The 15,969-nt window shown below is 45.0% G+C and overlaps 1 protein-coding gene across 24 annotated transcripts in view; it reads left to right on the top strand.

Annotated features, from left to right (window-relative positions):
* The window catches only part of LOC123096847 (ankyrin repeat and SAM domain-containing protein 1A), a 29,355-nt gene extending 15,453 nt beyond the window's left edge, over positions 1-13,902 (top strand). The window contains exons 8-20 of one of the 24 annotated variants that reach the window (XM_044518634.1): positions 6,043-6,213; positions 6,337-6,416; positions 6,560-7,502; positions 8,619-8,754; positions 9,068-9,483; positions 10,047-10,128; positions 10,257-10,453; positions 10,708-10,798; positions 10,889-10,948; positions 12,579-12,669; positions 12,764-12,823; positions 13,262-13,363; positions 13,581-13,902. In XM_044518634.1, coding sequence (XP_044374569.1) covers positions 6,043-6,213; positions 6,337-6,416; positions 6,560-6,611 — 303 coding nt within the window. In that variant the 3' untranslated portion in view covers positions 6,612-7,502; positions 8,619-8,754; positions 9,068-9,483; ... (6 more) ...; positions 13,262-13,363; positions 13,581-13,902. Of the gene's footprint in view, positions 1-6,042; positions 6,214-6,336; positions 6,417-6,559; positions 7,503-8,342; positions 8,402-8,618; positions 8,755-9,064; positions 9,484-10,046; positions 10,135-10,256; positions 10,454-10,707; positions 10,799-10,888; positions 10,949-12,578; positions 12,670-12,763 lie in introns of all 24 variants that reach the window. The other 23 variants (XM_044518635.1, XM_044518631.1, XM_044518632.1 and 20 more) reach the window with 23 other exon arrangements.
* Positions 13,903-15,969: the final 2,067 nt, after the last annotated feature.

The following is a 15,969-nucleotide window of genomic DNA, read 5'->3' as shown; positions in this document are numbered from 1 at the left end:
TAGAGGTAGGAGATGCCACCTCTAGAGATTGGGAAGTGGAGTGGTAAATAGGTTAGTTGTGGTCCCAACAGTAATCATGAGGTTTGTTATATTTTTTTAGGAAGGAGGATAGCCCCTGGCCTCTGATGAGGAACACTAGATGAGAAGAAAGAAAACACATGCCAGATCTGTTTGGCTACTTCTAGATGCTTCCACTCTAGTGTAGTATTTCTTTCCTTTTCTTTTCTATCCTACCTACTGTTTTCTAGAGTCTTCTAGTTGTGAGTAGCTATGAGTAGAATGGTGAAACTTACATAATGTTTTCTAGAGTATTCCAGCTATAAGTAGAAGTATGTGAAGGCTTCCCAAAGCCCTATAAATAGAGGTCCTCGCCTTTACTTTGGAGGCAGACTATGTACCCCTACCTATAATAGAACTTGTTGTTCTTATCTAAGATCTTGGAGTAGATCTTGTGCCCTAGGAGTTCTGGATTGAACTCTTGCTGCCCTATCAACCTACATTCGCCTCTAGAGCGATATCTAGCGCAGCACGTTGAAGCTGTTCCTTCAACACTTGTGTTGTACACATTGTAGCAGCAAGGTGGAGTTGCTCCTTCACAAACTTTGTGCTGCTTCAGGTGGTATCAGAGCCTCGTTGACCCATACTAGTTCTTGTTGTCCTCTTCGAGAGTAAGTTGCAGCAAGCAATGGAGCAATTGGAGAAGAGGATGGATGCTGCGGAACAACAAATCAAAGAGCTGCGTGAAGATCTTAATCGGAGATTTGGTCAGCTGGTTGAGATGATAAGAAAGGGTGTCCCCCCTGCTACCAATGAAGGAGATTTATCTAAAGAAGAGGAAGATGTTCATCAAGGAAGAAGGAGAGGTAATCTTGGAGTAAGACCGCCACGACAACATGTTGTTCAACGTGCTTCAAGAAGGCCAATTTATGTTGAAGCTTCAGAAGGTGAAGAATATGATGATGCCCTTGAAGAAGCAGATCTCTACGCATATCGGAGAGTACCCAACCCTACATATGCAAGAGATACATACAAGGTGAAAGCTGAGATCCCAACTTTTAATGAAAATGTTGATATTGAAGGGTGCCTAGATTGGTTATATGAAGTGGAGACTTTCTTTGAGGTCATGGAGGTTCCGGAAGATCGTAGAGTTCCTTTGGTCGCATACAAGCTGAAAGGAGGAGCCGGTGCATGGTGGCATCGCGTTCAAGAGGAGCGCAGGCTCAGAGGAGAACCTCGTGTTAGAACTTGGCGACAAATGAAAGGCCTCTTGAAAGGGAGATTTTTGCCCGCTGATTATGACCAGATCCTATTTATCCAATTTCAAAATTGTGCTCAAGGAAACAGGACTGTTTCAGATTACACGAAGGAGTTTCTAAGGCTACAAGTGAGGTGCAACCTTGCTGAAACTGAAGAGCAACAAGTTGCAAGGTACATCAATGGTCTCAATGATGCTATTCAAGATCGATTGATGATGCAACAAATCTGGTCCGTTGATCAAGCACAAGCTCTAGCCTTAAAGGCCGAGAGGTTTGTGAGGATGAGAAAGACAACTAAGGCTCCATATCCTCATACCGAAGGCTCATCTAGGAGCCAACCTAATAGAGTGGAAGAAAATACCACTCCACCAAAGACAAAACAGCCGATCCCGAAGCAAACTAGAGGCAAGGGTAAGGCAAATGAAGGCCCAAAGTGCTATAAATGTGGTAAAGAGGGACACATATCCAGCGGCTGCCCACTAAGGAAATTTGTTAACACGACTATCCATGATGGTGAAAGCGATGAGGAAGAATACGAATCTGAAGATGTAGACGGACAAGAGGTTTGTCAAGAAGAAGGTGAAGAGGTGGTATGTGTGATCCAGCGTGTCCTATGTTCCACACCACAACTCGATGACACACAACGGAAGAAAATATTTGAGAGCAAATGCACGGTGAATGGCAAGGTATGCAAACTAGTGATTGATAGTTGCAGCTGCGAGAATCTTATCTCCCAGAAGTTGGTGGACCATTTAAAGCTTGAAACCCATGATCATCCAAATCCCTACACTATTGGATGGATCAAGAAAGGAGTGAATACGAGGATCACCAAACAATGCAACCTGCCACTTTCTTTGGGTAAGCATTATCGCTCAAATGTGTTGTGTGATGTGGTTGACATGGATGCCAGCCATGTTCTTCTTGGGAGGCCTTGGCAATTTGATGTGGATACTACACACAAGGGCAAGGAAAATTCTTACTCTTTCATTTGGAACAAGAGAAGGATCATTATCTTACCAAACAAACCCGAAGGTAATACCTCTAAGGAGGAGGGGAAAACTATGTTAACTATCTCCCATACCTCTCATGAGTTTATGGAAGACTTGAAGGAGGCAGATTTGTGTGCTGCACTTGTTGTAAAGGGAGAAGAGCACCTGACTGTTGAAATTCCAGCAAAGGTACGTGGTTTATTGGCAGAATTTCAGAACATACTTGGGGAGCCACATGGCTTGCCACCGATGAGAGGAATTCAACATAGAATTGACTTAATTCCGGGAGCAAGTCTTCCTAATCTTCCACACTATCGAATGAGCCCAAAGGAGCATGATATATTGAAGGAGAAAGTGGAGGAATTGTTGCAAAAGGGGCACATTCGAGAAAGTATTAGCCCATGTGCTGTACCAGCCCTACTCGCGCCAAAGAAAGATGGATCTTGGCGCATGTGTACGGACAGTAGAGCCGTTAACAAGATCACCGTAAGGTATAGGTTCCCTATTCCCCGTCTGAATGATATGCTGGATCAGCTTAGTGGAGCAAGAGTGTTCACAAAGCTAGATTTAAGAAGTGGATATCATCAAATCCGTATAAGACCCGGGGATGAATGGAAGACCGCCTTCAAGACAAAGGAAGGGTTGTCTGAATGGCTAGTCATGCCATTTGTACTCTCAAATGCACCAAGTACCTTTATGCACTTAATGAATCAAGTCCTTAGACCCTTCTTATCCCACTTTGTTGTGGTCTATTTCGATGACATCTTGATCTATAGCAAGGATGAGGATGAACACTTTGATCACATTCGGAAGGTGCTAGAAGTACTAAGGGAAAATGAGCTCTACGTCAACTTGAAGAAATATGTTTTCCTGCAAACACAACTTCTTTTCCTAGGATTCGTCATAACATGTGACGGCATTCGTGTTGATGATTCTAAGGTTGAAGCAATCCGAGAATGGCCAACTCCTAAGACCATTTCTGAGGTAAGAAGCTTTCATGGCCTTGCAACTTTCTATAGGCGATTTGTTAAGAATTTCAGCACTATCATGGCACCAATTACCGAGTGTTTGAAGAAAGGAAAGTTCCAATGGGCAGAAGCAGCTGAAGCTAGCTTCAATGAGATTAAACAAAAGCTATCACAAGCTCCTGTCTTGGTACTACCTGATTTCAACAAGACTTTTGAGTTGGAGTGTGATGCAAGTGGAGTAGGCATTGGAGCTGTCCTATCTCAAGAAAGGAAGCACATTGCTTTCTTTAGTGAGAAGTTAAGTGAAGCTAGATAGAAATGGAGTACCTATCAGCAAGAATTATACGCCGTTTTCAGAGCGTTGAAAACTTGGGAAGTCTATTTGCTGCCTAAAGAGTTCATTGTTTATAGCGACCATCAATCCTTGAAGCATTTTAGAAATCAAAAGCATGTTGACCGCATGCTAGCAAGATGGGCAGCATATCTTGAGAGGTTTAACTATCTCATCGTGCATAAATCTGGAATAACTAACAGAGTGGCCGATGCTTTGAGTCGTCGTGCATGCCTCTTGACTTCTTTTGAAGCTGAACTTCCGGGCATGGGTCAAATAAAGGAGTTGTATGAGGGTGACGAAGACTTTGGCCATGTTTGGGTAAAGCACGCAAGGGGCCGACCATTAGGTGATGACTATTTGATGCAAGATGGATATCTCTTCAAAAATGATCGTTTGTGCATTCCAAGAAGTTCTCTACGTGACAAGCTGGTTAGAGAGCTCCATTCAAGTGATCTTAGTGGCCATGTTGGACGGGACAAGACTATCGCTAACCTGGAAGCTCGCTACTTTTGGCCACAACTAAAGAGAGATGCTGGAAAGTTCATTCAACGGTGCCCCGTATGTCAGACCTGCAAAGGCCAAGTCCAGAACACAGGGTTATACATGCCTTTGCCTGTTCCTGTTGCTCCATGGGAGGACATTTCTATGGACTTCGTCTTGGGCTTGCCAAGAACAAGACGAGGAAGTGATGTTGTATTTGTGGTCGTGGATAGATTCTCTAAGATGGCTCATTTCATCCTATGCCGCAAGACAACGGATGCTCATCATGTGGCAAACCTATTCTTTCGAGAAGTGGTCAGACTTCATGGAGTTCCAAGGTCCATTGTCTCAGACCGTGATAGCAAGTTTCTTGCTGCATTTTGGCTCACTTTGTGGAAGCAATTCAACACTGAATTGAAATTTTCTAGCACTGCTCATCCACAAACAGATGGACAAACGGAAGTGGTGAACAAGTTTTTGGGTAATCTGATCCGTTGCATTTGTGGAGAAAGAAAGGGGCAATGGGATTTGGCTTTATCTCTTGCAGAGTTCTCCTACAATAACTCCAAGCATAGATCCACAGGAAGGAGCCCTTTTTCCATTGTCTACACTAAAGTTCCAACACATGTGGTGGACCTGGTGAAGCTGCCATCAAGGGGAAACTCAAAATCAGCATTGTCCTTTGCTGATAATTACACCGAGTTATTTGAAGAGATTTGCGGCGCTTTGGAAGCACAAAATTAGAAATATAAACAACTTGCTGATTGCAAAAAGAGGCCAAAATCATTCCAAGTCGGTGATAAGGTGATGGTCTACCTCCGAAAAGAGAGGCTGCCTTTAGGTGTTAAAGGGAAACTTAGGCAGCGAAGGTATGGGCCCTTCTCTATCATGAGGAAGATAAATGATAATGCTTATGTGATAGATCTTCCAAGTGACATGGGTATCTCCAACACTTTCAATGTTGCGGACTTGACTCTCTACCATCCAGAAGAAGCGCTCTATGAAGATAACTCGAGGGCGAGTTCCAAACAACCAGGGGAGAATGATGAGGAACACTAGATGAGAAGAAAGAAAACACATTCCAGATCTGTTTGGCTACTTCTAGATGCTTCCACTCTAGTCTAGTATTTCTTTCCTTTTCTTTTCTATCCTACCTACTGTTTTCTAGAGTCTTCTAGTTGTGAGTAGCTATGAGTAGAATGGTGAAACTTACATAATGTTTTCTAGAGTATTCCAGCTATAAGTAGAAGTATGTGAAGGCTTCCCAAAGCCCTATAAATAGAGGTCCTCGCCTCTACTTTGGAGGCAGACTATGTACCCCTACCTATAATAGAACTTGTTGTTCTTATCTAAGATCTTGGAGTAGATCTTGTGCCCTAGGAGTTTTGGATTGAACTCTTGCTGCCCTATCAACCTACATTCGCCTCTAGAGCGATATCTAGCGCAGCACGTTGAAGCTGTTCCTTCAACACTTGTGCTGTACACATTGTAGCAGCAAGGTGGAGTTGCTCCTCCACAAACTTTGTGCTGCTTCAGCCTCCCTGCATCATTGTGATGCATACGACCACAGTAATCATGAGGTTGCTATTTGAGAGGCTCACCAGTGAACACACACATTATACTTCTGCACTCTGTTTTTCTTTCCAAATTCTGCTGATATTTTTCTTATTCGGCACATCTTTATTGATTGGTTTTTATGTGCTTGAGCTATATATATGGATTCAAATTGTTACATCCAGGAGTAGATTATGACTTCGCTGAGCTGTTTTCCTCTGACATGCTTATGCAAATTAATAGTCATTGATGACTTGTGTCTACTGCATACATTTTATTCAGCGAGTAATAGGGATTCACAAGCATGCTTATGCAAGTTAATAGTCATTGATGACTTGTGTCTACTGCATACATTTTATTCAATTAGTTTTAGGGATTCGCCCAGCACAACAAATTCCTGCGGGGCAAATCTAAGAACAATGCACAGAATTGTGTTTAATGCTTCTTCTGTCTGTTCGTAGGCAATGGCACTTGACCCTGGTAATGCAACCTTGCTTTCAAATAGGAGTCTATGCTGGCTTCGCCTCGGTGATGCAAAGAACGCCTTGAATGATGCTCAAGCTTGCAGTATGATGCGACCTGGCTGGCCAAAGGCCTCATATCGTCAAGGAACTGCTCTAATGTTACTGAAGGTGTGATAACATGTTGAATTCAGTTCTATATTTTCTGTAGAAAAACTTTTTTGAATTACAAGTTATGCATTTTATGCTGTAGTCCCTTTTTATGTATGTATAATTCAAACTCATGGTCTTCAGGACTATGAAAAGGCATGTGATGCATTTCTTGATGGTCTTAAATTGGAGCTTGGGAACGTAGAGCTGGAAGATGGATTACGGTATCCTCTCTGTTCCTTTTGGCTACATTGATGTCTAGTGTACAGCGATAACCTCTCAATGATCTTTGTTTCCTTGTCGCTACGATGTTTCACTTAGAGAGCCTATAGGCATATTTGCTTATCATTCAAATTAAAATGTGCAGGCAGGCTTTGGAATCCTTGAAGATATATTGCAGTAGCCCTGGGCAAGACTAGCTGGATGAGCATCATCAAGTAGATGCGAGAAACTTGTAGTTACCAGACTTACACTGCTCACTGGAGAGACGGAGGTGCCCTGTTTTTCTGTCTCATAGGGCGTAGCTGAAGGGTTTGAATCAGACAAGTAGATTGGGTAGTTTGGATGGCCTTTTGCTGATCATCAGCTATATCGTGAGAAACTATGAAATACCTTCCTCACTGGATGGTCGAGACCGTTCTGCTGATTGCAATTTCGGGAGCAAATGCTGTTCAGTATGCAGCATTTTTTTTCTATGGTTCCGTGGATAGAGAAACATTTCTACCATGGACATTCCTAGTAATAGCCTCTTAACTGACAGTATTGCCAGATTGACGTTGAATGCCTGTGTCTTGCTTCAGATCTCATGTCAAGCTAAAGATCATTGCCCATAGACTTTGATCAATGTGGGTGGGGCATAGGGCAAGTAAACCCGAAACTTGGAGCTTGTATGGTCATGATTGTTAGGAGACTTTGCTGACGACGAACTGTTGAGCTTTACATGATTCTCGTCAATGTATATTCTCTAGAAACTGGTCTTTATTTCTAATGTCTGAATTGATGGATAGTCTCCACGGTTTATTTTCGCTGTTTTTTTTTGTCCCCCTCCCACCACGACCACTCCACGCTGTTTTCCTCCGGGGTTCGGAAGAAAAACGGTTCAGACATCGCACGAGTCGCTCGTGTCCCAGATCCCCTAGCACGCGCTAGGGTTCCTCACGCCGCTGCCGCAACAACATGGTGTTCGTCGACCTTTCCTGCCTCCCGCGCTCTAGGGTTCCTTGCGCTGCAGCCGCCGCAGCCGCAGCATGCTAGAGCTCTCTTCCAGCAGGTCGACGAGCGCGCAGCGACGAAGGAACCCGACGGCGACGGTAAGCTTCTTCCTTCTCCGTGCTCTCGCTACACCCCAATTTTTGCCCGTGCCTCCGCTCCCGCGCCCCCTTGTTCTCCTCCCCCACGGCGCCTCCTCCCTCCCTCTTTCTCACCAGCGGTCCCCTCCGTCTCCCATGGCGCACGCCCCCCTTCCTCCCGCCTCCTCGTTGTTGTGATTCCTCGCTGTCTCCTCCGTCCCTACTCTGAGCCCTAGAACGACACTATCAGCATGGTCCCAAATCCTAACCGCAGCAATCAATCACGCACGAACTTTTCCTCGGTGTGGCCTTTGCTTCCTCCCCGTGGAAACCCTAACCCTCTGATCTAATCCGAATGGCCTCTTCTCTGTCGCTGCCACCGGCAAGCAGCGCGTACTGCACGCACCAGTCGTAGCTCACCGGCAGCCAAACGTGCATATAAATCACCTAGCCTCCAGAGGCCAACCTTATTTGTTCATGCTTGTAAGTCAGGCCATCAGTGTTCGTGCATATAAATCAGGATCCTTGATTTTCCAGTGACTGCTCTCTGATGTATTTCTATTTCCATATGGCAGAGTAATTAGCATTTCTGTTTTGATATCTCCCTCCTTAACTGAGTTTGTGAGTGATTTCAGCTCCATGAAGAAACCTCAAGTTTGATATTGCTTACTTATTTGAAAAATATCAAAGCATGTCCATATCTTCAGACGGAAGCTATATACTCTAATTGCGGAGATTTTCTTTCTTTGTTAATCTCTTGAATAAGTTGGACCAGCTGTATATCTCTTTTTACACCACGATTTGTTTTTCATGTGGAGTAGATATTGGCCCACTGATAATACTAATATTGGTCCATTGAAGGTACTAATTTCAGAAAGATCATATGGGTGCATACCAGTATCAACTATTAAGGGAGCAAAGTAATTACTTGTCATTCCTTATTGTTGTGAAAGTTCATATTTGTTTGCTATATAGATGCTCTTCATAGACTAACTGTGGTTTAAAAATTCAAAATCCTTTGTATCTCTTTGTTATTATTTGGTTCAGTACCTGCTACGTTCCTATGGTTGGCTGCCCTTAAGTAGTTAAAAATAACGATGGCTCTTCAACATTATTGATTGTCTGATGTCTTTGCAGGTGAGAATATAGATGATAGGAGAATGGGGGAAGATATAAATGCCTTGATTGAATAAATAAATGGAGGATTCATGGGGCTTCACTAATGGATAGCATCACACTGTCGCCTGAAATTGCAGTAGTGTATACACCCAGGGTATGTATATGGAACTAGCTACGTGAGTCATGTACTCATGTTTGAAATATATTATTTCCTGATGAAGGTGTCATAGCTTTGGCTGGACGTAAGAACATGCTTGGAGGTGATTGGTAATTTAAGATTAATCTTTGTTGCAACATAGCTTCTGGCCAGGAATTATCGGGACATTTTTACCAAGTAATTGATTTTTTTTCTTTGAGCTGCAGTTTGTTAACCAACTAGATGCACCATTTTTAACAAAGAAGGCCCCTTACTGTCCATTTTCTTTGCATCCTCGTGCGGATTTTTACACGCCCGTTTTCTGTAGCAGGCGCCTACATGCTCATGTTAGAGTTAATGGAGGATGAAGTGTGACCGTACTATCTCCTTGTGTCTACAACGACGTGTGCCAGTACTGTCTCCTTGACCGGCTCCTTAGGCTCTCCCTGTGCGGTAGCGGCTCAATCTCCGTGGTGCCGTCGAGGAGGGGCTGGGGCGGCCGTGTCTGGTGCGCTCTCGCTACTCATCGACCTTGCTGTTACTACCTCATCCTTGAAGCCATGGGTGGCCTCTAACTTTCCCTTTGGAGTGTTCAATGCAAACTGCAAAAGTAGAGCTGGTTGGCTAGCTGTTGATTTGATCGGGGGATAGCATATGAAGTGAGTAAACAGAAAGAAAGTGAGCATCCAAGCAGGAACTGCAAATGCTCTATTTTAGTCAAAGCATGGGAATGTGCACAAGGGAAAGGTCAGCTCTTGCAATATCATTTTCATGATACAGTGATCAAGTTTCTAAACAATCCTTGCAGACATGCCTTCCAATAGTATTTTATTCCATGGTCCATATTAGTATGTCATTTCCATGATACAATGATTTACTTTTTAGTTGTATATGCCTCCAAATTTGCTTTACATGTAACCATTGTAGAGGATTATAATGTGATATTGTGATCTACATGAAGAGTGTAGACACTACTATCTATTTCAACTTTTTTCAAATTCAGACTTCAGTGTAGATGTAGAGCTGCATGTGCGCCAATATGACTTACATTTGAATATAGGGAAAGTAGTGGCTGAACCCCACCTTGGTGCACCCACGCAATAAAACATACCAAAACATTTAAAAAAATCTGAATATATGCACCTTGCTTTTAAACTCTCAACTAGATCCACTCATCTTTGGTAATGCTTGCAGAGTGTGGACGCACAAAAAACGGTTGAGTACTTACGGATGTGAGATCTTACATACACCCTTATATATTTATCTTCATGCCAATTGACCTGCTTTCTGCCGAATCTGTTCTAATATAGGCATGTATAAGTAGCACAATCGTGGTGCGCATGTGAAGTCTAGAAGCGGATGGCACAAAGTTGGGAAAGTTGTCTTCTAAAGGTTAAGGTTTCTCTTTAATTTTTACACTTCTAGGTTATACTGTGATTGAACCATTCCTTTAATATTACTTTCTTCCAGCTATGAAGTACGGAGTATGAACTAATACTAAGAAATCTTTTTGTACATAGGTTGATGTCCCGGGCAAGACGCAGTACCTCATGTTTGTCTCTTTTTGGGACATGCTGCAACACATGGGCAAGTTGGAGATTGGAGAAGTCGATTGGGGGCTTGAGGCATGAGAGGATACCATGAGAAGGGTAGTCAGGAGGAAGCTCTAGAGTCTACATTCAGCACCAAAGCCTGCACCATAGCAGAGAACAATGATGTGAGTCTGGTGACTGATGTTTCTACCTGAAGAACATATTTTGTTCTTTTCTTCCATGGGGTTTGTTGTTCTTTACCAGTTCATTTTAGTTAGGCCTTTAAGAAAACAATTCTTGTCCTTATTTTTTATATTTGCCGGTCTTTTCCTCTCTCTAGTGTGCTACATGAAATGTGAATGTAAGATCTCTCACAACTATTTCTTTCTATCCTTTTTTATTCTAATCTCCAATCATTGTGCATGCTTTATTACTACAGGAATGCAAGGTATATTATCTAGGAAATATATCGCTTCAACCTAATGATCCATGATGGTGTCAGCTCGATTTGATTCTGGAGGCTTCCTTTGGTTAGTAATTCACCTACTCTTAATCATTGCCTGCAATTTGTAAATCAACCTGACTTTAATATGTTCTGACTGGTTCTTTTGCTTTATCAGCTCAATATAGGGATTGTGACATGTTTGGGTGGTCTGCAATGTGGACTTGTACATTTCAAGGTATATAATACTGATGATTGTTACACTAATATGTTACATAGGCAATGGTACTGCGCCTTTCTCACCCATATATCTCTATACAGATTTCTCCACTGATTGGTGACCCCCCAATCAATAGAACATGTATGATCTGTATATGCTAGCTAGAGTACAACATATTTTTGTGAACAGGAGAGAGTAGAGATGCATATTTAAAAGAAATTTTGCAAGTTTTTGTGGCATTATATTCCAAATTTTTAGTCATTATATTCCAGATTTTCTTTTGGCATGTGTTGTTGTGACGTGCAGTGAATAGGCGTAGGGGAAATTAGAGCAACATGGCCGGTGAACAAGAACATTGATAGTCATGTTTTGACATGAACTCACGCCCATGTTGGGAATCTTCAAACGTGCGCCTTTTCTATTGAGGGGATTTCAGGTTGAACGAGGGGTTTGAGGTATCCAAAACGTATCGCAGCAGTATCCCAGGAGTATCGAACATTATTTTCTTTTTCTAAAATCAAAAAATCGAAAGATATTTACGGGATACGTATCGGGGCAGTATCCGGCTGGATACGTGCGCTTTCTGAAGTATCCACACAACGTAGATTGAGGCAGGAGAGGATACCATTAGAAGGGTAGTCAGGAGGAAGCCTAGATTCTACATTCAGCACCAAAGCCTGCACCATGGCAAAGAACAATGATGTGAGCAAGGTTTTTGAGTCGCCTAGCCAAGTCGAGTCGCCATGCCTCCAACTAGTGGCTCGCTGCGATTAGTCTGTGACTCGTCGTGATTAATCGCCCCCAAGTCGCCCCAGGTGTTAAGAGGAGGAGGAGGGGGAAGAGGAGGAGGAGGAGGGGGAAGAGGTGCTGTTGCACGCGGAGGAGGGGGAAGGCAGCTGCTTGGAGGATACTTCAGCTCGGAGAAGGCAGCAGCAGCTCGTAGGAGCAATGGAGGCGGCGATTCTGATGTGGGATGGGAGCACGCGTCTTGCTCCTCTGTTTCGTGCTAGAGAGCTGGCCCAATAGGCCCATTATGTAACCCTAGCTTCCAAATAAAATCCCAACCGTCCATATGCTCTAATCTGGACCGTGCATCTGCTCTCCCATGTGCCTTTCTCCTTCGTCTCTTCCGTGCTTCTCGTACAGGCGGCGCACTCTCCAGCTTCGTCTCCTCCTCCCCTCCCTCAAACTCTGGCCTCCTCACCTTCCCAGTCTTCCCTCCCTTGGCCTTGCTGAAGCAAGCCGCCCTGCTCTGAGGTCCTAGTCGCCCGACTAGTCGTCGACTAATCGTCGACTAGCCTACCAGCCGCGCGACTCGCTCCTCAAGCCAAGTCGCCTGTGCAAGCCAACCTCGCTCCAACGACTTGGCGATTAGTCGGCGACTCAAAAACCTTGGATGTGAGCCTGGTGACTGATGCTTCTACCTGAAGCACATATTTTGTTCTTTTCTTCCATGGGGTTTGTTTTTCTTTACCAGTTCATTTTAAGGCTTTAAGAAAACAATTCTTGGCCTTATTTTTTATATTTGCCTGTCTTTTCTCTCTCTAATTGTGCTACATGAAATGTGAATGCAAGATCTCTCACAACTATTTCTTTCTATCATTTTTTCTTCTAATCTCCAATCATTGTTCATGCTTTATTACTACAGAAATGCAAGGTATATTATCTAGAAAATAGATCGCTTCAACCTGATGTCCATGATGGTGTCATGCTCGATTTGATTCTGGAGGCTTCCTTTGGTTAGTAATTCACCTACTCTTGATCATTGCCTGCAATTTGTAAATCGACCTGACTTTAAGTATGTTCTGACTGGTTGTTCATTTGCTTTATCAGCTTAATATAGGGATTGTGACATGTTTGGGTGGTCTGCAATGTGGACTTGTACATTTCACGGTATATAATACTGATGAATGTTAGACTAATACGTTACATAGGCAATGGTACTGCGCCTTTCTCGCCCATATCTCTCTATACATATTTCTCCACTTATTAGTGACCCCCTAATCAATAGAACCTGTATGATCTGTATAGACTAGCTAGAGCACAACATATTTTCGTGAACAGGGGAGAGTAGAGATTCATATTTAAAAGAAATTTTGCAAGTTTTTGTGGCATTATATTCCAAATTTTTAGGCATTGTATTCCAGATTTCTTTTGGCATGTGTTTTTGTGACGTGCAGCGAATAGGCGGGGAAAGAGCAACATGGCCAAGCAAGTGTTGAGTAAAGAACCATGAGAATAAACTGAGTTTTTGATTTTCTTTTTTGGGTGCACTTTTAATGTTGCATGGACTGAGCATACACTGATTTTTTTACTTCTTCCATCGTGTAGCTACAGGAGCACAAACTAAGTCCCCCTGTCCTCCCCTCTCATCCGCGCAGTTGTCGCCGACTACGCGTGTGCCTCCCGTTGTCACCACTGACTCCCTTTACTGTAAGAGTGTTCATCATTTCCGTAATTGCCGTGAAAGATATCTAACCTCTAATATGAGGTTGTAAGATTACTTTGGTTAAACTTTCTATTTACCCCCTTCAGGACAATTGTATATGGCATTTGGTTATTCATGTACACCAGTATGACTCATGGCATTTCTGGATTGTCAACAGCCCTGATCTGATTGTTTGATGTACTTATATCATTTTCTTTTCAGTCACCTCTTCATCCGAGCAGGGGTGGCGAGGGAACAGAAATGGTCGTGGTGAAAGTCGATTTAGTGCATCAAGAATTGGAGGTTGTGAGATTTGCAAGAGGTGATGAAGGACAATTTGTTATCGTGCCTTATAACATATAGCAGTCGATGATGAGTACAAGCATAAGATGGTTGACAATCTGTAGAGCATGAGACATACTTTTACAATCTGTAAGAGGATCAAATAATATGTTTTGTTGACAAAGATGATTTTGGAATTTCTATATAACATGCATGTACAATATGTTAATGAAGCTACATGAATGCTCGATGCTCTGTTCAAGACTTCTCGAGTAGAAGTGTATCAGTTTATCATTTTCATCTTCCTAAATAAAACCATCGATGTTTAACATGATTTATGGATATCTGGTTGTAGCTTAGCAGGCTTGAGGCCGCTGGCGTTTATCAAGATGAGTTTGGAAATACCCAGTTGAGAGGCGGGGGTTATCGGGTTCGTGTGAGGGGCGTGTGACGTCACCAAAACATCGAAGATGGTGGCGGGGCTTATATAGATAGTTGGGGTTTCTGGTGGCTTGGGTTGGGCGGTGTTGACACATGATTAGGCAGGTGTAGGTGGTCACCAGCATTAGAGATGGTGGTAGGGTTTAGAGGAATAGCTGAGGGTGGCGGATGCTGGGGCGGGGTGGCGGCGACGGACGATTAGGCAGGTGGAGGTGGATGGGTCAAAGGGTGTGCGGGGTCACCAGCATAAAAAATGGTGGTAGAGTTTAGAGGGAGGCGGCTGCTACGCGTAAGCCGGCTGATTTTTTGGAAGATCAGCCGCCCGCACAGCCGTCAGATACAGCCGTGTGTGGCCATTAGATCGTAGGCTAGCACCAGCGCGTCTTCCTCGTCTCTCTTCGCATCCTCCTCTCGCGTCACATCTCAGCCAGCAGGCGCGATGAAGGCTCGCTCCCTCCCGAACTTGTATCGCAGTGCCAAGTCGTTCGAGCAGCAGCTCCTTCCCGGCCGGTAGTGCAGTGCCGTCGTTCGCCGGAGTCTCGTTTTGGTCGTAGCAGCTCCTCCCCGGCCGGTAGTGCAGTGCCGTCGTTCGCCGGAGTCTCGTTTTGGTCGCAGCAGCTCCTCCCCGGCCGGTAATGCAGTGTCGTCGTTCGCCGGAGTGACGTTTGGTTGCAGCAGCATCCCGCAGCCCGTTTCTATGCTCCAACACAGCACCGGCAGTCCAACGATGCTCCGTCGTAGCTCCATAGCAGCACCGACGACTCGGAGATGCTCCATTGCAACCTCATTGCTGCACGGCGCGGTGCTTCGTCGCAGCTACAGTGCTACACCGCCCCCATCGTCGGTGCCTCCATGAAAGCTACATTGCAGCTACGCCGCCTCCCTCGATGGTGCAGCGAAGCAACGATGCACCCATTGTGGCGCTGCCGCCGGCTACCTCGAGCATCGGAGCCACCGAAGAGCTCCAACGGAGCAGCACCGAAACTGATGAAAAAAAGCTTTGCAACGCCGACGACACCCCAGGGAAGCTCCATGGCAGCACCGCGGCTCCAAAAAAGCTCCGATGCGGCACCGTCGACGCCCGGCAAAGCTCCATTGTAGCCTCGGTCGTGCTCCATTGCTGCTCCGGCGAAGCTCCATTGCAGCCGTGGCGAAGCTCCAAGCCTCCAATGCATGACCTCGCACACGCTCCATTGCAGCCCCACCGACGGCGGAAGCTGCGATGCAACTCCGGTGGCGCTTCAATGCAGCCACGGCGGAGCTTCAACAACCTCGCTCGGCGCTCTACTGCAGCCCCGCCGACGGCAGAAGCTGTGATGCAACTCCGGTGGCACTTCAATGCAGCCACGGTGGAGCTTCAACAACCTTGCTCGGCGCTTTGCTGCAGCCCCGCCGTCGTGAGCATGAATCAGGCGACGTTCGCTAGTCCCTTCCTCCGCTACGGTGGTGCCTCTGCTCTGCCGCTTAACGAATGCAACAAATCGTCGGATGACCGTTCCATTGCCGCTCTGCCACCGGCGACTTGCAGCACCAGTAGCGCCGACGAGGTTGCATCGCAGCACGGCGGCCATGGATGAGTTGATGTGTCGGTGCCTGGCGGCCCTGGACGTGTTGCTGCGTTGTAGCACCGACGGTCGTTGATGAGCACCGTATTGCATCGCCGGGAACACCTCCATGGACGCTTGTTTGCAGGTATGCCACCTCCAACGATTCAGCGGAGGAGCACCGGCTGCTGGTGCCGATGGCTGGCGGTAACCCTTTTTGGTTTCCTAGATGATGTGGTGGTCTCGCCATGACTCCTCTACGGCCGTTAGTGAATGAGATGGCAAGGGAAGAAAGAGATATGTGGAGGAGGCTGCTTCGCGGCAAGGGAAGAAAGAGATATGTG

The sequence above is a fragment of the Triticum aestivum genome, chromosome 4D (assembly GCF_018294505.1).
Source record: "Triticum aestivum cultivar Chinese Spring chromosome 4D, IWGSC CS RefSeq v2.1, whole genome shotgun sequence".
Taxonomy (NCBI): Eukaryota; Viridiplantae; Streptophyta; class Magnoliopsida; order Poales; family Poaceae; genus Triticum; species Triticum aestivum.
The sequence above is the reverse complement of the archived record's forward strand: the minus strand, read 5'-3'. Positions and strand labels throughout refer to the sequence as shown.